Source organism: Siniperca chuatsi, linkage group LG13 (genome assembly GCF_020085105.1).
Source record: "Siniperca chuatsi isolate FFG_IHB_CAS linkage group LG13, ASM2008510v1, whole genome shotgun sequence".
Taxonomy (NCBI): Eukaryota; Metazoa; Chordata; class Actinopteri; order Centrarchiformes; family Sinipercidae; genus Siniperca; species Siniperca chuatsi.
Window position 1 is genome coordinate 20,277,362 of NC_058054.1, and position 24,734 is coordinate 20,302,095.

The 24,734-nt window shown below is 41.6% G+C and overlaps 4 protein-coding genes across 7 annotated transcripts in view; 2 read left to right on the top strand and 2 right to left on the bottom strand.

Moving 5' to 3' along the window:
• The window catches only part of LOC122887114 (proline-rich extensin-like protein EPR1), a 4,493-nt gene extending 950 nt beyond the window's left edge, over positions 1 to 3,543 (top strand). The window contains exons 3-7 of one of the 2 annotated variants that reach the window (XM_044220021.1): positions 1 to 19; positions 96 to 270; positions 828 to 943; positions 1,016 to 3,389; positions 3,459 to 3,543. The exon at positions 1 to 19 is cut by the window's left edge and continues 103 nt beyond it. In XM_044220021.1, the coding sequence (XP_044075956.1) occupies positions 1 to 19; positions 96 to 270; positions 828 to 943; positions 1,016 to 3,389; positions 3,459 to 3,508 (2,734 nt within the window). In that variant the 3' untranslated portion in view covers positions 3,509 to 3,543. Of the gene's footprint in view, positions 20 to 95; positions 271 to 827; positions 944 to 1,015; positions 3,390 to 3,458 lie in introns of those variants that run through there. The other variant, XM_044220022.1, reaches the window with a different exon arrangement.
• Positions 3,544 to 4,417: 874 nt separating this feature from the next.
• On the bottom strand, positions 4,418 to 7,313 carry LOC122887115 (alpha-2-HS-glycoprotein-like). Its single transcript, XM_044220023.1, has 7 exons — positions 7,015 to 7,313; positions 6,138 to 6,248; positions 5,894 to 5,975; positions 5,617 to 5,771; positions 5,431 to 5,526; positions 5,157 to 5,228; positions 4,418 to 5,051 (listed from the first exon to the last, which is right to left on the bottom strand). Exons 1-7 carry the CDS (start codon positions 7,210 to 7,212, stop codon positions 4,620 to 4,622), a joined length of 1,146 nt encoding a protein of 381 aa, XP_044075958.1. The 5' UTR covers positions 7,213 to 7,313; the 3' UTR covers positions 4,418 to 4,619.
• A 1,284-nt stretch (positions 7,314 to 8,597) lies between these two features.
• Positions 8,598 to 15,410, top strand: LOC122887117 (sentrin-specific protease 5-like). 3 transcript variants are annotated; one of them, XM_044220028.1, is made up of 10 exons: positions 8,598 to 8,732; positions 9,862 to 11,077; positions 11,182 to 11,287; positions 11,480 to 11,627; positions 11,758 to 11,805; positions 13,688 to 13,765; positions 13,966 to 14,103; positions 14,246 to 14,329; positions 14,502 to 14,552; positions 14,658 to 15,410. In XM_044220028.1, the coding sequence occupies exons 2-10, from the start codon at positions 10,273 to 10,275 to the stop codon at positions 14,772 to 14,774; spliced, it is 1,575 nt and encodes a 524-aa protein (XP_044075963.1). In that variant the 5' UTR covers positions 8,598 to 8,732; positions 9,862 to 10,272; the 3' UTR covers positions 14,775 to 15,410. The 3 variants fall into 3 exon arrangements, with proteins under 3 accessions (XP_044075963.1, XP_044075961.1, XP_044075962.1); XM_044220026.1 differs by having other exon boundaries at positions 8,615 to 8,828; XM_044220027.1 differs by having other exon boundaries at positions 8,615 to 8,828; positions 9,865 to 11,077.
• LOC122887116 (protein crumbs homolog 1-like) lies at positions 15,398 to 23,230 on the bottom strand. The gene is made up of 8 exons (XM_044220024.1): positions 23,053 to 23,230; positions 21,649 to 22,620; positions 19,406 to 19,956; positions 19,098 to 19,263; positions 17,363 to 18,281; positions 17,218 to 17,259; positions 16,963 to 17,085; positions 15,398 to 16,538 (listed from the first exon to the last, which is right to left on the bottom strand). Exons 1-8 carry the CDS (start codon positions 23,099 to 23,101, stop codon positions 16,286 to 16,288), a joined length of 3,075 nt encoding a protein of 1,024 aa, XP_044075959.1. The 5' UTR covers positions 23,102 to 23,230; the 3' UTR covers positions 15,398 to 16,285.
• Positions 23,231 to 24,734: the final 1,504 nt, after the last annotated feature.

The window sequence follows — 24,734 nt, forward strand, 5'->3', positions numbered from 1 at the left end:
CTGCTTTGTCACGCTTGAGGTGGGATGCTTTTGTTTTTTTAAGCTCTTTACACTTGAACTATGCACAGTTGTAGTCATTTTCTTGCTTGTTTCAGGAGGACAGCTATGTTCTCCCATTGCGTTGGTGGGGATCACTAGTGAGGATGTCATGCCCTTTAATGAGACCATCTTCAGTGAACTCACCTAATCCTCCAATGGTCACCTGCCATGCTGAGGGCATGGTTGTGAAAATGGAATGGAAGGTCTCTGTTGCTAAAATTAAAGTAAATTGTAAGTTTTTGCCTTTTTTATTAATATTTTACTGACTTAAGGCACAAGACAACTGTTGCACTACCCTGTAGACACTTAACATTAAGTTGTCTTGAAAAACAACTTATCCTTGGAGTCAATACAAATTTACTATCAGGTTGTTTTATGAACTATCACACTAACATGTAATGAGGTACTATCACAGTGAAGTGTACCTATAATTGAGGAATGGATGATGGTGCTGCTTTAATTTGTGATAAATGGTCTGAAAAGCCTCTAATAATATAGCCCACTCTTGTAGACACTGAAGGGGGGGTACAATTTGGATATGGAATTCAGTGTAGCAACAGGTTTTGGCTGTGGACATTGATTTGAGGCCTATTTAGTCTAAATTATGCAGTGATGTGTTAACTATTCTAAAGAATATCTTACATTTGTTGGCATGTAATTCATTGTCTGAGGGAAAGGAAGACTTGTAAAATGGGGGAACCTGAGAAGAATTTGTCCTGTGACTAGACGTCAGTTTACTTTGGTTTTTTGTTTTTAAGTGTGCTTGGCAGTAATGTCTGTCTTTACAGTGGCTGGTGACTGGGAGCCACTGATGAAGGCCTCACCCAGATGTGGGTTCAGTGTAGTTGTACATCCTGAAGGTGTGGTCATCTCTGTTCGTTATGTACCCTGCCTGGAGAGAGAGGTACGCTACACTTGGACTCTTAATTTTACTCAAATCTCTTGTTGTGTAACCATTTGATATTTTGTGTCCCAGGATGGAATGTACACCCTTGAACTGGCTGGAGAAGGAGAAACTAAAATTTCCTGTCCATCACTGTCACCAGCTCAATCTGAACAATTCTATGAAACACCACCTGACCCTGATGGTGTCCCTCCTGCACACAGACCTGAACTGAAGCCTTTACCTACTATATCGCCATTAGTTAAAACTACTAATGGCCAAAGATGGCAACCTTTTTACCCATTTCCATTTCCTCCTCAGCCACTTAAGCCTGAAACTCAACTTACACAGCCACCAGGTAAATTGGAGGAGGACTTCAATGTAAATCTCCCATATGGGCCTCTCCAGAAACCTGTAGCATCATCTGTAAGCCAGCCTGAGGGTCAAGAACACAAACCCCTTCATCCAATTCCATTTTACCCTCTACCACCAGCATCAGAGGCTCCCCAAGTAGGACGTCCTTATCCACTGTATCCTGAAAACCCTGAGACACTATTACCTGAACAGCCTTTGCCATCAAAGCCCCCAGTTTCTGAGGAACCTGCACCCGAGAAGCCAACTGCTGTTCCAAGGCCTCCACAGCCTGAAGCCCCTCAGGGCCAAGTACAGCAGCCCTTCTACCCCTACCCCTTCTACCCTAAGCCTGCACCTGAAAAGCCAACCGCTGTTCCATGGCCTCCACAGCCTGAAGCCCCTCAGGGCCAAGTACAGCAGCCCTTCTACCCCTTCTACCCTAAGCCTGCACCTGAAAAGCCAACCGCTGTTCCATGGCCTCCACAGCCTGAAGCCCCTCAGGGCCAAGTACAGCAGCCCTTCTACCCGTACCCCTTCTACCCTCAGCCTGCACCTGAAAAGCCAACTGCTGTTGCAAAGCCTCCACAGCCTGAAGCCCCTCAGGGCCAAGTACAGCAGCTGTTCTACCCCTACCCCTTCTACCCTCAGCCAAAACCTGAAAATCAGGCTGTGGAAAAACCAGCTATTCCACAGCCTCCAACTGAAACTCCTAAAAGACAAGTACCTAAACCTCTTAACCCTCAACCATCCAATATACCATCTCCATATGTGCCACCTGTGTACTGCCCTCAGTTTTGCCAATCTGGACTGTCTAATTGCTGTCCACAAATTGCTTTTCATCAACAGATACATATTTTTCCTGCTGGATTTGGCAGTAAAGATGCACCTTCAGTCTACTCAGGACTGCCATTATACCCTTCAGTTGCCTACTCTGGGTCTGGCAATATTTTAGCTTCTCCCCTTCTTCAAAAGCCAACTGAAGCAAAAACCATACAAGGTGCCAACTCTGCACCTATTTCACCTCATTTCCTTCAATCTGGAAATGAAAAGCAGCCACCAGATGGCAACCCTGCTGCACTGACCAGAAGTAACCCCAGCAAGCCTACACATCCTGAACAAATTTACCCTTATTTGGTACCTAATTCATTATATCATCATTGGCCATATCTGCTACAAAATAAGGTGCTGCAAAATTTACCACAAAACCTATCACCAGCTTACTACAATGTGTCCTCTAAACTTCAAGCTCCAGGTAATGAACCAGTAAATCTAGTGCAATATGAGCCATATAACACACAGCCCCCAAAGCAGCAAAATGTTCAACTATCAGCTGGGGACATGAATAATCCCTCTGGGTTTAATTTCATGTCTTTGACTGGTCAATATCTAAAACAGCAGCAAAGTAAACCCACAGCCAAAGAAACACAGCCATCTAATGAAAAATCCAGTAACTCTAAACAACCAACACAAGTCCAAGGTGAACTTGATCATCTTCGGGTCCCTTACTACATGCTTCAAGATGCTCAACAACCTACTTATAACAAGTCGGTTCCTGACAACTCACCACAGCCATTTGTGAGTGGCTCAAAGAAATCCACAAAATATGAACCGCTAGTGCACGCCTATCCTGAACCAAAGAGTTACGTGCTACTACAGCATGGCCCACCAGGTAGGGAGCCAAACAGCTTCAATGAATCACCACTGCCTTTCAGAGACCTGGCTCATGATGCAAACTTCATGGCACAAAATCTTGCAAGGCATCAAAGTAGTAAACCCCAACATCCTCAGAATTTAAAGCCCCCACCGGAGAAACCCCAAGACCCCAAATGGCTGATGAAAGGAATGTCCAATCCTTTAACCGGTAACTATATGCCAAGGCCTGGTGATAAATCAGGTTTGCCATTGTTTTACTCTGCTCCAGATGACTCTTATTTTGTGGCTCTGCCCCAGGACCCCTCTCTTAATGTGGCACATTTAAGGCCTAAATTCCATGAGTTGTTCCAAGACTTCTGGAAGCCCATGACACCTCTAGGCTCCAGCCAAAGAATTCCACCTCATGTTCCTGGAAATGCATTTCAACAGAGGAGCTCTGCAGCTGACCACCAAGCAAATGGTTTGTTAATGATTGAGGATATGATTTTAAACTTCTTAACCCAGTCTTTGACTAATGTCTCTCTTGCAGGACTGAACCAACCTCTTCAGAGAGAAGGTGGAGCTTGGAAGCAGAAATGAGTTGCCTTTTAATGTGAATAAACAATTGAAACAGATTTAAGCTTTTTTTTTTTCTCCCTAAATAAGCAAATTTAATTTTTCACCCATCTAAGGGTTGCATTTTGGTGTGGGTGGAGAAACAATTTGGAAAGTGGGTGTAAGAGCAGACTGTCAATCCTTATCTCTTGTGGCATGGGCAGTCAAGGACTTTTTTTTTTTTCTGACTAGTTTCAAAGGTGAGTTTAAACTTGGTACCGCTTGGCGTTTATATCCGCTGTTTAGAATTAAAAGGTGCATTGCCCATTGAACTTTGTCTTATTTTGCCTTACCATGAACTAGTACTTTCAGAACATTGCCCTATTCATGTAAATACATTTACTAGAATTTACCCCTTTATCAACCCTGGCCTCAGGAAGTACAATCCCATCACCTTGTTCCTAAAAGTTACCAATCCCAAAGATCAACATGATGATTCTAGTTTATATTTAGTGTGGTTAAAATTGTTTCAAAGGCTTTGAACATTTTGAATATCAAAAGAATCTTGAATTTGCATTTTAGATTAAACTACCCCATCTTTGGCTAAAAGAATCTGTAAAGAGTCTAAAATGTTGTGTTGAACAGACTGGTACAGCACAAAATTTGAGTAACATTTCTTTTGTTACTGGAAGTGTCAGCGGGTTTACAGGAATGTCATTGGCATCGGTCAACACAATCCACAAACAGCAGTTTTTGCAATCAGCCTTTAATGTCACATGATAAGATGCAGTTTAGTACCAGTGTTTGTTCAAAGTAATGCATAGATGTTATCACTGTCTATCAAACCTGTAAAAGGCCTTAGGCTGAAGGTAGCTATCATTCAATGACTACCATTAAATGTACAGTAGATGTGTTTGAATACGTTATAAAGTGATCAAAAAGGAAGGACACAACTTTGATTTGAGAGATTTATTCAGCATCAAATGCAAATCTTGATCATCCATTTTACAGAAATTTCAAGAGTTTTGCAAAGCATAACAGTCTTGTTTGTAGGAAATGTGGCATTACATCTACCTATCACAGGACATGTTCAGTTATGTGTAATTATTCTAGTACCTGTGTAGTTGAAAGTATAGAGTCTGTGGGACCTGAACACTTAGAAGAATCTGACCCTCCCTGGGCACACTGGCACAAAAGAAATGGGGTCTTTTTGAGTTGCAGGGGTGCCGGCGGGTGCAGGGGTGCCAGCGGGTGCAGCAGGTACATCTCTCTTCACAACAACAGAGACCTCAGCACTGGCTGAGGTTGATGCAGTGTCAACAGCTGGAGTGGGATCAACAGCTGGAGCAGGATCTACAGCTGGATCAGCAGCTGGTGCAACAGTAATAGCAACCACTGCCGGAGCTACGCGTACAACTTCATCTGACTCTGCTGATTCTGCAGACAAAAGGCCGCTTAGCTGAGGGTCATGGAGAGCAGTCAGTTTGTGGTGTCTCAGACCGTGCTTGGGGGACAGGCTGCCTGTATGTACATGGACCACTGGTGGCAAGTCAGCAGCTGCAGTGCTGCTGGCATTTACAACAGGGATCTGGAAAAAAATGTATGTATCAACAGAGGCTTAGGAAAAATCCTCTATATAAATGATTTATTTTTGGCCATCAAATATTTGGAGAAGTTAAATGCAGTATTTTACCAGATTGGGGAACATCTTGCAGTCCACTGTGTGATCAGCGTTGGAACCTTTGGCAGAACAAATACCACGTACCTGAGAAAATAAAAACACGATTTTTTCTGTTTTTTTTCATTTTGAACTGTTGGTGACCAGATTTATTCATTTCCCTGTCTTCTTCGATTAGGGCTAAAAAGGTGTATATAATAAATGATTTCAATAATAATTTAGAGAACAACCATTCTTTAAAAAAATGTATTTTCTTGTGGAAAACTAAACTGATGCTTGGTGTACTCACAGCCATGGCGTCATTTAAGGGCACACAGGCATCATCAGTGCAATTAGCCTCAACTACAACATATTCTGCAAAATAGATTGGCCCACCGGAGACAACCTGAAACAAGGTATTGAGAAATATTTAGGTACTGACAGACACAAATTAAAATGAAAAAAATTCAGCTGAACAGATTATGCTTGGGCCAACCTGTGATGACATTCTTCCAACCTCCAGAACAGTGTATGTTACATTCACAGTCATGTTGTTGAAGGTTGCCAGAGAGGCATGGACAAAGTCCAGTGCTATGGTGTCGTTTAGGGGAAGGAGGGTATGACAGCCCACGCACAGGTCCTCTGTTGATTCTATGTCATCAAAGAAAGGCACATGCAGGTTTTTGTGCAGAGGGTGAAGCTTGTGTGGCATGTTCTGAATGTATGTGGGTGTCTGTGGTCATATGGCTAAGAGTGTGATCTGAAAGTTTTACCATCTGTTTTACACTTGAATGCTGTGACAGTCAGAGCTCCGCCAACCTTCTTCAGCACCACATCACAGTCTCCTTCTACTGCCTGATTGGAGACAAATAGTCCAAATAACATAAAAGTCAGTCTGGACATTTTCTATTCTCATTATTTTATATCCTAAAATTATTATAATCTTTACATTTGGCTGAATTCCTGTAGCTCAAGTATGAGAGCTTCTGGGTACTAATGGTATGCACTCAGTCTCACCGTCAATATTTTGGGTCTGACTGTGCAGTTGGCAAGAGGTGTGGGGTCCAACACATGACAGTCTGTCTCCAGCAGGTCAACTTCCAGGACATATGTGTTGTCTCCATCAGGCTAAGGAGAGATAAAACAAAACATTTAATTATTTTTTTTTTAAATCTACTGCATCAGGTTATTTGACAGAATTCTGCTATGTGTTGTATGATCGCCACATAGATAGAAGCCCCTAAAGTGAAATATTCTGGTGTAATATTTGCCTGGATGAACATGCATATTCAGTTTCAAAAGACACTGAAAAATAGAGCATAGTTGAAATGTTGATTTTTTAAATATTTTCTGACATGTTTGTACAAATGTTTGCATGCACGGGCACCATACATCAGCTGCTTAGGAATATACTTAGATGGATCATGTCTTAATTAGGGTGCTGACATAAAATAACACAATGGAAAGAAAGAAAGAAAGAAAGAAAGAAAGAAAGAAAGAAAGAAATATGTACAATTTAAAATCTGCAATGATTAAGGGACGTAAGGAATCCTCACCAAACTATACACTTTATATGTATATCTGACTTTATGGAGAGTTTCTAAAATTCTGCAGCTTTCCCTGGCAGCATATTTTTTATAGGATGTGTTGTGTTGTGTTTACATCATGTTCATACAAAACAAAGTTACAAATTCATATCATAGTTCACATTTCAATCTTTCAAATCATGTGATCCTGTTGTCCAGTGGCCAAGAGGAAATAAATGTGATGAGTATTTTGCTATGTACTGCATCCCCTGTTCCTGCCTCAAAGTTGAAAAAATAGGAGAAGAAAAAAGGGGTAACTATCTATATAAACTACCTGAAACTACACAAACTCACACCTGCTGACTTACCTTAGTAAGGATTTTGATGTCTTCGATCCTGTTCAGGGCATACTTGTAGCCATGAGTGTGCTGGGCATTGAGGTAATCCTGAGCCACCAGAGCAGCCTCCTCTGCCTCAGGGGAGTCACACTGAGGTCGTAGCACATTGATCTGAGCCCAGACCCCCACCAGTAGTACCAGAACCACAGTGATGCCCAGGGGATTCATTTCTGTGAGAGATGCCCACGCAAGAGGTATCAGAGCAGTCGAGCAGATAAGGGTAAGGAGGAGAGGCAGAACTCATACAGCCAGGGGTGTATATATCTTGTACTTCAAACACGAAAACAGAGCCAAGTTATACACCATGACCCCCCCCCCCCGACTCCTGCGTCACATGTGGGTCGTACTGTGTTTTAGGATTGCTGCCAAAACAAAGGTTAGTTGACAAAGTCTAGCATGGGATGAGCGGTCTCTAGTTTCGGTCTCAATGACGGTTCATTGTGTTTTCATGTGAGACATCTAGAAACATCTCCACTATCTGTGATTTTCATTTGATAGCTGTGCCCAGATCTGGCACGAATGTTTCTTGAATTAAAAATATAGCTTCATGTTCAAACACCCATATTGTGTAAGCAGCTGTCCCTCTCTACAGGGGTCAGAACTAGGGGTCAGCTACATAGAAGGGCGCCACTATCAGCAGGAACTCAGTGACTTGCTCAATGACACTCTAGCAAAGAGGATATTTGCCAACACGGGGGGACATAGTTGAGGGACAGGGACACTGACTGCTGCCGCCCACATGTTTGCTCTGGGCCAACTGCCCACACAATAGCCTACACTAGTGTTGCTTCAGGTCAGGACCAGGCTGCAAACTGAGACACTGATGAGAGAATAATAGTAAAAAGACTCAAACAGACGTCAGCAACAAAGCACTGACAAACGGCATCCATGTGCCTCCATGAAATTTGAGATGACATAAGGTTTCCAATCTTTGTAGAATTCCTTGATGGCTTTAACTGAATAATATATGAAGTTTCATCCCACTGCAGTGTTGAGACACCTGAAACGGACATTTAACACTGATATCAATGACAGCTATCCCCACATATCCTGGTTATTAGTGCTGTGTGGTTCTGCAGACATTTCAAAATGATAATGATAGGCTATGTCATGAGAAAATGGTCTGAACACTTTTCCTCCATGGCTCAATTAGGCCTTATTTGCCAGTTCAACATGAAAGAACATTAAATGACAGTTGTTATAAATAAATTCAACCCGTTTCTCTGCTTCCACATTAAGTTTTGAGTGCTGCATTGTCAGGCTGGAAACTGAGAAGATGCCTACTAGTTTTGGTTACTGGTAAGAAAACACAAATTCAAATAAACAAATTGGACATTTTAAAAGTATAGATTTTTTTTTTCCGAACGACGAAGTAAGAAATAATTTTCACTGAGCTGACATTGATAATGAAGCCAAACGGGGAGAATTGCTTTTTATAGCTTGTCATGAACATAGCTAAATGCTGCCATCGTTGCTCCTTCTGACATCTTCCACATCAGGCCTATTACAAAGGGAAACGCTAATTTTGTCCGAAATCTACAAATCTTTCTCAGTAAAATCTGATTGGTCGGCACACGAGTGACGCATTCCACATGCGACTCTCAATGTGCACTGGATTGTATACATGATGCTAAATGCGCTGCAGGTTGAGAGGGGCAAACAACGAAACATCGTGTCTTCAATTAAAAGTAAATCAATTCTCCAGGAGGTAGACATGGTAGACCTTTATCAGACAATAGTTCATCTCACTCCGAAGTTTTAGTGAGGCAAACGAGGCAGAAACGGTAAGGCAGAGTGGTTATGGCTAGCAGCTCACCATTTGTTACCCACAGTTGTTGTGTCAGTAAACCTAGCTATGTTAGCAAATTTAGCAGGGGTCTTTGCTTGGAAACACGTGTCAAGAAGAAATCGTGCCAGATTGGCAAAACTGTAAGCCATGTGTTGTCTCAGCCTGGAGAAGGTCAAATATTAGTGTTTGTTAACTTACCTGTGTGGGACATGTGTGTTGCACAGGCTCACACATAGTAAGGTCTTAAACTGATATGCAAAGCTTTGACAACATTTGAAAATGCATTGATTATCTCTGGGTCTTACAGCTTGTGTATTCTGCTGAAACATTTGTGAAAATAGTTGTTAGTAAGTCATCTGTGCACACGTGACTCTGTTTTATGTAGCTGCAAACGCAGCTTGCAAGTTGCTGTGACTTAACCTTCTTGCAATTGTATTCAGATCCTTCACTGAAGTAGAAGTAGCAATACAAGAATATATAAATACTCAGTTTCAAGTAAAAGTCCTGCATTCAAACCCTTAAGGAAAAATTCTATCAGCAAAATGTACTTAAAGTATCAACAGTAAAAAATACTTACCATGCAGCAGAATGGCTTCTGTCAGTCTTTATTATATATTATATTTGATTATTATTACTGATGTGTTACCGTGTAAGCAGCATTTTAATGTTGCAGCTTATAAAAAGGAGCTGATTTTAATCACACTATAATATATGTGTGTGTTGGGTAGCTACAGCTGTCAAATAAATGTAGTAAAGTACAATATTTCTCGCTGAAAAATAGAGGAGTACAACTATGAAGTAGAAATTTGAAATACTCAATTATCAAAAAATTATACTTAAGTCCAATACTCGGCCTACTTACATTCCACCACTGCCTAGTTAACTGCTATGTTGCCCAGCCATAACCTTCAAGCGTAACAATATAAACTAGAAAAAACAAATCTATTTACTGGGCTAACTTCTTTTACAAGTGAGATGAGAATGTGTAGGAGCCCTGCATATAATAACATATTCATTCTGTATTGCAGCAGATGTTCGGATTGTGCATCCCTCTGCTGAGGAAGACGCCAGAAGCGGAAGCTAATACAAGGACAGCTGAGTAGTCTATGAAAATCCTTTCGAAGTGTGGGTGAGCCTGCAGATACATCAGCATCCCAACACTAGTACTCACCTTTCCACTTAAAGTCTGCACTGGCTCAGCTGGAAGCAGCTGACCTTAAGTATTAAGGGGAGCTTAAATCAGAAAGTCATTAGAGACAGTGGACCATGGCCTGGAAAGTGTGTATCTCCCTGTCATAAATAAAGAAGACAAAATAAAATCCCCATTCAGCACTGTTGCATATGAGCTATCTGACTCAGACCTACCCAGCTGAAGGGTTACCCACAACTCCATGCTCTAATGTGACCCTCCATTTTTCACTCTAATCGATCTCTCCCCGATGCATCGAACGCAGAGCCTCCGGGGCAAAGCAAAATACCTCAAGAGAAAACAGGGATTTATATCTTCAATCAAAGGAGTTTCTCATCTCTCCAGGCGAGCCAAGAGACGCTTGTATTGTAAATTACAGCTTTGGATGTGGAGGAAGCGGAGAGAGAAATGCCATTTTGGGATATTGAGAGCAAAGAAACAAGCTTTTGGGATCGGCCACGGCTCCGGCCCCTGCGTCAGTGTAAAGACACAAACACAGAAAAATAAAGGTAAAGTTCCAGTGTACCACACACCAAACTTGGAAAATTCACAAGTCAGAACGTCAGTTCTTGTTTCACCTCCTGGATGTGATACTGGAGGTTCAGAGGACTCGCTTAGAAGGCAGAATTGCCTGCTGAAGCTGTCTGAATCTGTCAGTTTGTCCGAAACGTTCATTGCTTCCAGTTCCTTGCAGAACCTAGTTATGGACACAAATGTTTCTGCAGGCAACATCACCATGCCAACAGTGACGGTGCTGCCTCAAAAAACAGAAACTTTGGTACAGCCTAGTGGAACTACTGACCCTTTCAAACTTTCTCACACCGTCCAACCACAGTTGAGTACAGACAGTGATGCAACTACACATTTTAAAGAACCATGGACAATGGTACTAGCTCAAAGGCTTGAGGTTGACGGCCCATCAGGACAATTCACTACTGTCACTCCAGGTCAGGACCAGGCTACAAACCGAGATACTGATGAGAGAATCACCAGTAAAAAGACAGCGTCTTCTCAAACTGACATCAGCCTTAAAGTACTGATAAAGGACATACACGGTAGATATTTTTTCACTTTTTATAATTTTTTCCCCATTATTTTTTGTTATACATTTCTGTTTTTCACAGCTATTTGAGATGACAACATTTCCATGTTTCTCTAGAATTCCTTGATGACTTCTACAGAATATATGGTAGTTTCATCCCACTACAAAAGACCGACGTGTTGAAACATCTGAAGAGGAGGTTTAACACCGATTTCAGTGACAGGTAAATCTTTGTCAAAAATCAAAATCCGACTGTCTTGAATCACATGTGATTCTCTCTGTTTGCGTGAGTAAAACCTCCTGACTCAACTTTTTTAGTTGTCATTTTTTAAATGTTATGTGCTTCTAGGCAGAGCATTCAGAGTGGTATCTGTAATGATTGTATTCCTGGTATTGTATTTTCCTACCTGTACAGGAAAAATGTCATCTTCTCAGAAGTTACCAAATACCGAACTGCGATCGTTCAGAAACCTGTTCCCTCCTTCCAGGTGGTCTACAAGAAACACACACTGACGCTGGATGACTTGTCTACACTGGCAGATCAGAACTGGCTCAACGACCAGGTTTTCATTAAACACACCAAGAGTTTCAGTTTTTCATGCAGATTTTTGAGTGGAAAGATTTATGTGATGAACAAAAGCCTGAATGTTTATTCTGAATCTAACTGGTATATATTTTTTGTTTCTGCTTAAGGTCATGAACATGTATGGAGAATTGATTATGGAATCTGCCCATCACAAGGTAATCTTAAATGCTATGTAGATAGCAAACTCTTAACGTGCTAGAGTAGCATGTTTTTTCTTTTCTAATTATAATCAGAACACCAGAGGGGTGAAGTTTTTGCCTACCAGGTTTATTAAAATATTGGCAGAAATTAAAGGAATAGTTTGACATGTTCTTTGCCATTTTGGGAGATACGCATATTTGCTTTCTTGCCGAAAGTTAAATGAGAAGATTGATACAACTCTCATGTCTGCATGGTAAATATGTAGCTACAGGCAGTGGCCAGTTAGCTTAGCATAAAGACTGGAAATGTGGCAAACAGCTTGTCTGGCTCTGTCCGGAGGTAACAATATCTGCCTGCACCTCTAAATGTCTGTCTATCCATCTATAACAAAACCGAAGTGTGAAATGACATGTTGTGGTTTGACAGGGTTATATGCGCGACTATTTCTTGGTTGGACGCAGTGACTTCCTGGAGACTAGTCCTCACCGTGAAGTTGCCAGGCAACCAGTGGAAATTAGCGCTTGCTCCCAAATGTCAAACTGTTGCTTTAATCACAATACTTGCCTATAATCTAGACTGTGTCACAATCGGAGAATTGTCCTGTTTCTTGAACTCCATCTACAGTGGTGTGAAAAAGTGTTTGCCCCCTTCCTGATTTCTTTTTTTTTTTTTTTTTTTTTTGCATGTTTGTTACACTTAAATGTTTCAGATCATCAAACAAATTTAAATATTAGTCCAAGATAACACAAGTAAACACAAAATGCAGTTTTTAAATGAAGGTTGTTATTATTAAGGGAAAACAAAATCCAAACCTACATGGCCCTGTGTGAAAAAGTGATTGCCCCCTAAACCTAATAACTGGTTGGGCCACCCTTAGCAGCAACAACTGCAATCAAGCATTTGCAATCAAGCACTTGCAATGAGTCTTTTACAGCGCTGTGTCATCTTTGCAGAATTGTTGTAATTCAGCCACATTGTAGGGTTTTTGAGCCTGAACTGCCTTTTTAAAGGTCATGCCACAGCATCTCAATAGGATTCAGGTCAGGACTTTGACTAGGCCACTCCAAAGTCTTCATTTTGTTCTTCTTCAGCCATTCAGAGACCCCACAACAACATCCAAAGAACTGCAGGCCTCACTCGCCTCAGATAAGGTCAGTGTTCATGACTCCACCATAAGAAAGTGACTGGGCAAAAAGAGTTCCAAGACGAAAACCACTGCTGAGCAAAAAGAACATTAAGGCTCGTCTCATTTTTGCCAGAAAACATCTTGATGATCCCCAAGACTTTTGGGAAAATACTCTGTGGACTGATGAGACAAAAGTTGAACTTTTTGGAAGGTGTGTGTCCCATTACATCTGGTGTAAAAGTAACACCGCATTTCAGAAAAAGAACATCATACCAACAGTAAAATATGGTGGTGGTAGTGTGATGGTCTGGGGCTGTTTTGCTGCTTCAGGACCTGAAAGACTTGCTGTGATAAATGGACCCGTGAATTCTGCTGTCTACCAAAAACTCCTGAAGGAGAATGTCCGGCCATCTGTTCGTGACCTCAAGCTGAAGCGAACTTGGGTTCTGCAGCAGGACAATGATCCTAAACACACCAGCAAGTCCACCTCTGAATGGTTGATAACCTTCATTTAAAAACTGCATTTTGTGTTTACTTGTGTTATCTTTGACTAATATTTAAATTTGTTTGATGATCTAAAACATTTAAGTGTGACAAACATGCAAAAAAAAAAAAAAAGAAATCAGGAAGGGGGCAAACACTTTTTCACACACACAGTACTTGAACTTTAAGACAATAACAATTTTGAAAGTCCCCAGATCTATTTATTTTAACTTTAGTTTTATAATTGTAGTTTTGTGATTTTTATCTCCTTTTCTTTCCACTCTTAGGTCCATTTTCTCAACAGCTTCTTCCACAGGCAGCTCATGACTAAAGGATATGATGGTGTTAAGAGATGGACAAAGCAGGTTAGGTCTAAGACAGAAGTGGTGTAATCATTTATCAGTATTTATAATAATGATTGCTGTTGTCATGTGTAGAGTTGGGGGAAAAAATGAAAGAATAAATAAACTTTTAAGTCTGCATAATCAAAATATTGAGACAAGATTGACTTTAGAAATGAAGAGAACGCAGAGTGAGTGGCTTTAACCCTGTCTTTCTTGCACAGGTGGATTTGTTTTCTAAGAGTTTGCTTTTGGTGCCCATCCACCTGGAGGTTCACTGGTGTCTGGTGACAGCTGACATCGTCAAAAAGAAGATCTGCCTTTACGACTCTCAAGGGAACGCACTCCAGAAGGTTGCAAGGGTAACAGCAGAATTCATGCATTTTTTTTTGTCACTCTAACAATACACAAAAACATTTCAGTCGCTTTTCCTGGAGCAATCCTAAATTATTATCTGCAAGACATTGTCAAACTGTGTTTTTCTTTATGGTTGGCTTGTAATAGAACATCCTGAAATACTTGATGACAGAAGCAAAGGAGAAGAAGCTAACAGCTTTTGAAAATGGTTGGGCTGTGTCATTTGATGAGGTATGTTCTGTCGATGTTATAGCCAGTAATGATAGACTACAAAAGCTAGTGGCACAAGAGAACAACACAGATCTGTAAGAGGCCATATCTGGGCTAAAAGCGTCACCTGCTGGAATTTCATCTGACACACTCACTGATGTGATGTCTTGTCTCCCCCTGCTGTCCTTCACAGAAAATCCCACAACAGACCAATGAAAATGACTGTGGAGTTTTTGTCTTGGAGGTACCAACATGCATTTCAAGCCTAATATACATGACTTCAATCATTATCATGTCTGATTGTTTCAACAGTCATTACATAATAACTCTCCTCTGTTCTCCTTTGCAGTATTCTAGATGCCTTGCCATGGCAAAACCTCTGCAGTTTTCACAGAAGGACATACCAAAGATACGCAAGAGGATCTACAAAGAGCTCTGTGACTGTAAGCTCCATGAACAGGGCTGATGAGTAACTTACAGTTGTATGTATGTATTGCTGATAATATGTGTTGCTTCTGATTAGGGTAGGAAATCAGCAGTCCACACACTTGTCTCTGTTTAGGGCTCCATTAGCAGCTCTATAACAGCCTTACAGCACTGTGAGTGCAGATGGCTGACCCCAGTTGGAGAGTGTCAGTCTTATATCAGGCGCACTGTTCATGCTAAATCGTAATTTGTGTATGATGACTGTATTTATATGATCGATATTTAATCAGGCATGTTATTTAAGAAAAAGATCTTTTTGTTCGTTTTAGACCTTGACTTGAAGTTTACACATCTGCAGTGCACCAACAGAGCCTTACTAAATGGACTGCCTGTTGAAATGGATCTAATCTGTCATGGTCCATGTCTGTGTTTAGGTGTTACCTATTTTCTGTTAAAATATCTGTACACCTTATTTGCACATTTTTCTAAGTCTAATTTGTTTGCTTCATAGTTTACCTGTTAGCAACAGATGACTGAAAACAAGCTATGTGTATTTTGTTTGTAAAGAAAGTTAAGTAGTGTGAACTGGAATCAGTGTCCAAATGATTAGTTTTGTTTGTGGCATAATAATAATGTGTATAAAAAGTTTTAAATAAAAGCAGACAGTTTTCAAACATTTATTTTCAGTTTATTATGGTTTCATTGTACAGATCAGGTGCTGTATGCACTGCATGCAGAATAGCCTTTATCAATTTATGTTAGGTACATACATATTTGTAAATACACAACATCTGAGCTATAGACAGGTATTTTATTAATATCCAGGAGGTTATAGCTATGTGAGTGTGTTCCTGAACAGTTATAAAATATACACTGAAAAGCAGTGCTCCGGATAAGTGGAAATTTAAGGCACAAGACAAAGTCTCTAATGTGTGGTTTTCAGTATGAGAATCAGATAAAATGCATTAATATACTGTAATAGATATGGTGCAATATGTAATATTCATAACCAAATAAATCTGTTCACAACAGACACATTACTATGACTGACCTTGTCAGTACACTAAAAATAATGAAATACAGTTTCACACAATGTATATTTATTGCAATTGTCCCTTTATCTTCTGGTCTAGTCTAGTGAACTCCTTTTGTAGAGCTGAGATCAGAAAAACGTTCATGGGTTTAACTTCATTAAAAAACGATAAAGTCACAACAATCGGACTCTCATATATCTCATATAGCGCACACTGGGAAAACGTTTTGGAAAATAGCTTCTTGGCTTCTGAGAAAAACCAATCCACTTTATTTTTGCAATGAGGATCCAGTTAATGCTGCACTAGGCAGCAAGTTTAATGTAGATACACACCTGTTATATAAACTTAAATCACAAGAGGCCACAAAAGAGAAGAGCTTCCCTTCACCTCTGAGACCATGTAGGTAGATATATTTGCTTATAATGTATATGTGGACATGTATTTGCCCACAGGAAGTGACAAAAATTCTATCTAGACCACGTTTAGTCCAGTTTGATCATAATAGACAAGGATGGGCCTAATCGTTGACGTGGAATGCCCACTCGATCTCTGGCTCGTCGTCGAGGCGTATCACAAGGTAGGACACCAGCTGGAAGAGGTTCTGCCACAGGCCCAAGAAGAGGTACAAGTAGAAGTCGCTGACATCCATTTGGCAGTGTATCCCTGAGTAATTCATATCGCACACACACTCAAAACTGTTCACGTAGTTGACACAGAAGCCTCCGTTCATACAAGGCTCCGAGGCGCATTCATCCACATCCTTCTCGCACCTGGAAGGAAAAATAAGGACAGAAGAATTATAGAACAAAAGCAAGATACAGCACCATGTTAAACATAACCCTAGAAAGTTAGGACGTTGAGCTTTTATCTGCCACAAGGGTGCACTGTTGTTAAGCCACAATGGTGGTGGAACATTCTAATAGTTGTGAATTAGAAAAAGGTGTGTCCATGTCTAAGAAAGTGTTGAAATTTTTACGCAAAATAATATCTAAATGGGAAGAGTGTAGATGTATTCACAAATCAGTTTAATGGTAATTATGCTACATTTAAAACCTAATAAATGATTCAAATTCATTTAATGTAAAAAATGTATCACAGACATATCAATATATCAATCTTAAAAATCTGAGTGGCCCTGTCTGGATATCTAGCAACCCCATGTGGGGCAGCAAAGAGGATCAATACATGTCCTACCACTGTCCTGTGAAACCAGGCAGGCAGTAACATGTGTTGTCTGCTTCAGAGCAGTTCCCTCCATTGAAGCAGCTGTAGTTCCATCTTGTACCCATGCATGTAGATACAGGCAACTGAGGAAGCCTAAACAGACAAAAGAACACAACAAGAAATGTCAGTGCCCTCCTGTTTGGCACTGGCAGATTTAATATTTACTTGGTTTAGTGGAACAATGGAAATGTGTTTATTTTCAGTTGTTTGTGTAAAATCACTTACGGATTGGTCTCAATGTACCATGGGATTTCAGGAATTTTCTCACTGTAAGAGACCGGTTTGTAAATCAGTACAACTCAGAGCTCATTAACCTATAAATGGGGGTGTGCTACTGTAAGTTTGGTGTCACAGAGATATTCGAACTCACTCGCAGTATTGGCCTGTCACATTCTGAGGGCAGAGGCATGCGTAGCTCTGGAAACCTTTGAGGCACGTGGCGCCGTTTCCGCAATTGCTGTTTTCACACATGTCAACTTCCACCTCACACTGTTCACCACTGTACCCCAGCTCACACACACACTTGAATCCCCCCGGTAGGTTGGTGCAGTTGCCGTAGATGCAGGGGCTGGGGATGCAGGTGTCTGTTGGGTCTTGACACAGTGGCCCTGTCCACTCGGAGGGACATGTGCAGTGATGCAGGTCAAACAGGTCCTCACACACACCCTCGTTCTTACAAGGGTTGGGTGCACACACACTGGCTCCCCAGCAGCCGTATCGTGGGGCAGCGTTACTGTTTATCCTTACAAACTGCTCCTCCTGAGGTCTGGGGAGGTTCAACTCTGTGTCCAGGTGGAAAGGGAGAGGAAGGCCTCCAATCTCCACCGGGCCCAGACAGCCAGACAGTTTCACTCCAGCATCCAGACTCAGTCCCCCCAGGAAGATGTCTGTTCCCTCCCTAAGAAAATCCAGGTGCCCCACAGCTGTTTTGGACATGCTTAGCTCCTCTTTGCCTCCATCCACAGCCATGATCCACCTGGATGTTGGGAGCGTCTGGTTCTCCATGCTGAACTCCACAGTGTGCCACTCTCCATCACTGATTGGACCCTGGCTTTGAACTGCCAGCTTGCGGGAATCCTTGCCAGCCCCGGCCTGGAGCTCCATGACCAAATGAGAGTCCAGGAGGGAGACAGTGAGGTAGTCTGAGTCCTTTTGTGCATGCAGCAAGGTGGCAGCGGACTGTCTTGTGCGTAAACTGAGGGAGACACTGCTGAGGCTGCGCTTAATCTTCTCATTGCTCCGGTAGTGCAAAATGCTGCTTTCAACCTGAAATGTCACATTAGACAAACCTGGAGGAGAGAAATGGAAGAGACTTAGTGAAATGAAATTAAATGGTACTATTTACTGTAGTAAAAAAATTATTCCAGTGCCAAGACATAATGCCCATTCTTACTATAACTATCCTCGCTGAACATTAAAGCCTCTGAAAATTTGTTTTTTAAAGAGCAACTGAACACCAGGCTGTAAAGGAGTTACTGCCCTTTCTGAATGTTTCAAGCCTGTTTCACCGAACCAGCAGAAGTGTGATGTCACAGAGTCCTAAATTACACCTGCACATCACTGCAGGAAGGCAAAAAGTGAAACCACTGGAGGTCAGCAAAGACAAGATTTTCATCCTGATTGGTGCATGGTAGTATGTGACATCATATTTTTCCAACTGAGCCCCGCCCACTCCACTAGACTTAATCTGACCAAGGATTACCACGTCTTAGAGGAATCCTTTGGAAGATCTCTGCCTCAACTCTGTTCCTTTCTGTAATCAGCCACACAGTAATTAATCAGTGCCTGCACCAGTAAGTGCCCTGAAGGGGCTGCGCACTGCAGACAGTCCCTTCAGTGGATACAAACCAAGATCAGAAATGGGCTAGTATAATAAAAGGCTTACACATTTATTAGGAATCCTTTTTCTTGACAATGTTTTTACATGTCAGGGATAGGAATAGCAACGGTGGCTGTACACAATACACTATTCATAGCATAGATCCTATTCCTTGACCATTCTTAGAGAGTCTCTGAGACTTATCTCATGGTCATGTATTTCTAAGACATCGTTCTTTCTAAGACAGGAATAGTGTAAGAGCAGGTCCTCATCTCAGGACACTCACACTCAAAGCCCCGAGAGCGGGGTTGACAAACCGCAGTGGCGGGGCAAGGAGACAGCTCACACCATTTCACCTCCTCACAGCGCTGCCCTGCTGTGTTGGGGGGGCAGTTACAGATGAAATCGTCCCACATGGAGTAACACACTCCCCCGTTGAGACAGGGGTTGACCTAATGAAGAGAAAACAGCCCAAAAATCAAGCCTAGCCTACTACAATGTCCTCAGTCATTATCAGTGCAGATAAGGAATGGAAATGTGTCACTGGCTCATTAAAGACAATATAATGAATATGACAGCATTGATATAACTCACAGCGCAGGCATTGTCACTGCTGCATCCTTGTGCAACGTTGATGAGTTGCTCCAGGCTGTAAGATTCCACTGGAGTTGCAATGGGATAGAACTGCAGTCGTCTGCTGTTAATCCTCAGATCCTGGACACATCCCTTAAAGTAGCCACCAAACGAGGCAGAGGCCCTTGAGTCTGGTAGCCCCCCAACGAAAACCAGATCCCCAGAATGGGCCTGGATGGGCCTAATGTGCATAGAGACCTGGCTCTGGGCTGACTGGAACAAGATGGCTTCCATTCCTTCCAGCTTAACAGTCACCAGATGGAAATGACCGTCACTGACCGCACTCCGACCAACAAGGGTCTCAAAGTTGTTGACCTGAACTTTAACCCTGCCCCCTTCCAACCACAGGCGGAGGTACTGGCTGGTGCTGTTGGCCAGGATGAGGAGCAGGCCGCTGGACTGTCTGGTGCGAATGAACATGGATATAGTCACAGTATCACCTGGGTCATCGTTTAATGAGAAGAAAGCATAACTCTCCAGGTCTTTGTTTCCAAACCTTGCAGTGATATACTCTGCACGGGCACAGGGAAGAGAGAGAAAAAGCCATGAAAGTCAAACTTAAACAAAACCTGATGAAAAGTACATCTTGAAGGAATAGTATCACAGTTTGGAAAATACCGTTATTCGCTTTCTTACCAAGAGTTAGACCACACATGTCTGTCCATTAAATATGAAGCTACAACCAGCACCCGGTTAGCTTAGCTTAGCTTAAGGACTGGAAACAGGGGGAAACAGCTAGCCTGGCTCTGTTCAAAGGTGACAAAATCTAGCACCTCTAAAGCTCACTTATTGACAGGTCATATCTCAGCTGTTTAATCTGGAAAAAAAAACAAAGTGTAAAAACACCATTTTACGGGGCTATGTGCTAGACTATTTCTTGGCGCTGAGCAGTTGCCAGGCAATCAGCGGAGACGCCTGAAAATCAAGAAATAGTCTAGCGTTTTTACACTTCGTTTTTTTTTTACAGATTAAACAAATGATACAACATGCTAATGAATGATCTTAAGTATTCAGTTTCCCCCTGTTTCCAGTCTTTCTGCTAAGCTAAGCTAACTGGCTGCTGGCTGTAGCTATTCAACGGACAGATATGAGAGTGGTATTGCTCTTCTCCTCTATATCTTTGCCAGAAAGTGAATAAGCATATTCCCCAAAATGTCAAACTATTTGTTTAAATGAATAAAATATTCGATTTTTGTGCAGTTATCAGTGTTACGGACTGTAAGCTGTTTATTAACTTAATAAAAGCTTGTTTTGTCATACAGGTTATTTCCAGCATCGTTTTGACAAAGAAGACTGCTCTCTGTTTATTGAAAAGAAGAAGCTACTGCATGGCGTGAGTCCATAAGACTCCCTGATTTGTCAAAGTGAAGGCGTTCCAGGTGAGCTACTGAAACCCACGTTTTTTTAATCCTTGGCCCAGGTGTTACTGAATGCCTCCTAAGTGCCTAATTCTGTGCTATTTCTACTAGCACTGTAAGCTCCTTTAAAGTCTACTGACTAACTTTGTCATCCTGCAGGGTGGCTCTCTTTATAGCTAACCACTGAGATTTCTGCAGTGATGCCGCTGAGGTTGAACTTGACTTAACCTATTTTTACAGCATGTAATTCTGTCTAGAAAAGTGTAATTTAAATGCTACAATTAACGAAAATTCCAAAAAATAAATACCCCACACACACAGCATTTAAAAGTCAGTCAAACCATTTCTAGATATATCTGTTCATACATCTAAGCATTCTGTTTTACTTAAATCTAATCCTCATTTAAAACATATTACGCCAGTGACACCTACACTCTCAAAGCAATATGCCAGTCAAACACATCATAAATCAGTTTCATGAGCCTTGGGTAACTCTCGTTTGTCATAGCCCCACTATTTTATAAATGAATTAACATGTCTTAGAGGTGTAAAGGTGCCAAAAGTGGTAATGCCTCCTCAGAGCAAAAAAAGAAAGTTAAGCTCTTATTTTGAGACGTAACTTGAGTTTGCTTAAGTGGTTATGGTTGATGGGGGCTAAGGTTTTCTTAGAGGAAAGAGGCAAAAAGGAAGAAAAGATTTTGGGAACTGAACCACTCTACTGGTTGGATTAATTTTGAGACATGCAATCTTGTTTCAATAAATTTGAAATGCTGTGGTGTAAGTGTGTGTGTGTGTGTGTGTGTGTGTGTGTGTGTGTGTGTGTGTGTGTGTGTGTGTACGTCTTACCCTCTGCACAGTTGTTTCCCTCATGTGGCCTGTGGCACTCACACATATAGCTCCTCCAGCCCTGGCTCACACAGCGCCCTCGGTTCTGACATGGGCTGTCCTCGCACTTGTCTTTGTCACTGCATCCCACAGTGATGTTTGCCTGGGCGTCTGAATCTTCTGGCACTGTAACAGGCAACACCAGATGTGAGTCCACGAACACATCTCTGAAGCAGCCCAGAAAAGCAGGCGGGTAGTCTACTTCATCCACTGCTCTGCCCAAACCCCAGTTCCCCCTGGCTGCTCCTATGAAGAGGCTTTGACGAACTGTTCCTGACTCGGGGAGAGCAGAGGCTTGCTCAAGAAGCTGGACTTCAGTGCCGGAGTCTCTGGTGCAGGTTCCTTCAGTGCAGAGCAACCTGATGAGGCTGACCACACCACCCAGCGACGCTTCCACCGTGTGCCACTTGTTGTTGGACAAGTACTCTGGCAGCTCCTGAACCAGCGTGCTGGAGCCTTGCCCTCTCAGGCTGCGGAGACAGAGATGCCCATCCATCAGCTCAATGCTGAGGAGCAGGTCATCCACTCTGCGCTGCAAGAGGGTGCCCACCGGTCTTGCTGTCCTGAAGCTGAATGTCACATAAAGAGGAGCCTCTGGATCTAGAAGCTGAGTCTCTATGTACATGTGGCCTCGGGACTCAAATGAGAAGACAGTGGGGGTCTGGCATTTCGGGCCTGTGAAGCCAGCAAGGCAGATGCATGTATAAGTGTGCTGATCATTGACAAGTAAGGGTGAGCATATTCCTCCATTCTCGCATTGGTTGTCATCACAGCCTGAAAGTGCAGTTGTGCAGGTCTCTCCCCCATACAGGAGCCCATTTTGGCTTTGTTGGGAGCAAAGGCAGCTGAAACCTCCATTGTGGCTCTCACATACACCACCATTTTGGCATGGCTGCTGTTCACATCCATTGATGTCCTCGTCGGAAAAAGCGCCTGTAGAGATGAATACAATCCAGTAATACTTCTTAAAACAATCAAAAATGAATGCAAATTAATGCAATGCAAGCAAATCTTAAACCCATGTGTCGGTGAGGTTCAGCACACAGTCACAAATATGTGTGTAAAAGTAAATTAACCAACAGAATAAAGATGAGAAACAGAAAAGTATAAAAAACTAATAGAGAAATCTAGAATTTAAAACAACTGTACAAACACATTTTGTGCATTACACTATACACTTGCTGAACACCACAGCCAAACAGTATAATATGACAATGATCAGGTAAGATGACAATCAGAAAAAAATGCTAATTATTACCTTATTGAAACAACACATCTATAGCTATTTTGGCTAAAATATATGATAAACATTTGCAAATAATATTCATCTCTGATTACAACACACATACTATATCCAAACATTACCTGCATAAAGCAACCACAACATCCACACATGCACGCTGAATCTCAACATTGTCCGTAACAAGTCCTCCAAATTAGTAGATGTTTGGCAATATCTTCATTTTAGGTCAAAGACAGGTGGGGAATACTTGTGTGTGGGTTGTTGTGTGTGTAGGCATCTTCATTTCTGCTCCTCTGTGCATGTATGTGTTAACTGAAATGCTTGGCGCGCTGCAAACCATGCAGATAGGAGGGATTAAGCTAATGCACTTACAATGTCTTACACATTAAATGTGTTGGGGAAGGGAGGGGTTCATCCAGGAGGCTAATTTGAGCAAGTCCAAACATCTTCCCTTGACAGATCCCTGATGTACACTTATATAAGTGACAACCGAGGCCCACCTGATGAAAACAATTGGGTGTCAGAGTTTTGGAACAGATGGTGGACCTTACCTGAGCAGAGGCAAAAACTGAAATTCAGTTTCTCTTTATTACAACTTCAGTCTTCTGTAGAGGGAAATATTCCCACAATTCCACCCAGAAACATGGACATAAAATGCACGTGTACACATGCACACACACACGTGTACTACTATTTGGCTGCAGGAGTTGGCTGGACCAAGGCCCAGTCTTTGAGAGAAGTACACTTAGGCCAGTGGTTCTAACCTGGGAAGTATCTCTGTCATTAAAACGTCACTGACGTCATCACAAGTAAATTCTCTGAAGAGCCCTAAGAGCATTACAATGGCACCCACCGTATGTTATAGCTAAGAATTTGGGGCCATGATCCAATATGTAAAATAAAAACAACTATTAAATAAAGTGTTTATTTTGGAAATATGTGTATGTATACAAATATAACCGGTGTATTTGCACACATATTTAAATCAATAGATAGACTCACATAGTAAACCTTGAGTTAAGTGCAATAGGTACTAGTAGCAATACCACAACTTAAAAATATTCTGTTACAAGTCCTGCATTCAAAATCTTACTTAAGTAAAAGCAGGTACTGTAAGTACTATCAACAAAAAGTAAAAGTAGTCACTGTGTAGCCAAAATAGGCTCTGTCATTGTTACATTATTATAGATTATGCTATTAAATTATCATTAGTAATGTGTTAACATGTAAGCAGCATTCTAATGTTGTAAATGGCTACAGTAGAGGTAATTCTACTCATTTTATATAAAGTTGGGCAGTTTAATTTACTGTATAAAAACACATTGAATTTCATATGGTCATTATAGGTTTTTTAAAATATTCATTTGCAGAGTAACTTCTAAGTTTAGCTGTCAGACAAATGTAGTAGAGTAAAAAGTATTAATTGTTCCTCTGCCCTCCATTCAGCACTTATACATCTCCAGAATCAGGAAACTGCAGACCCATCACACCCTGGACACAACCTGTTAACCCCTCTTGTGGGTGCTACAGAGCACTGTACGCCAAAACAACCAGACACAAGAACAGTTTCCTTCCACAGGCCATCACTCTGATGAACAGTTAAATCAGTCATTTAATGTCACTAACCCTCTAACAATAAAACATCCACATATTCATCTATCCAGCATCCATATATACTCACACTGTTTTTAACTTGTACGTATCATCCATCTATAAATCCAGCATGCTGAATATACTGTATATGGACATGTATACATGCATACATAACCACCCACTTAGTAATCTAGTACTTTACCCATTCAGT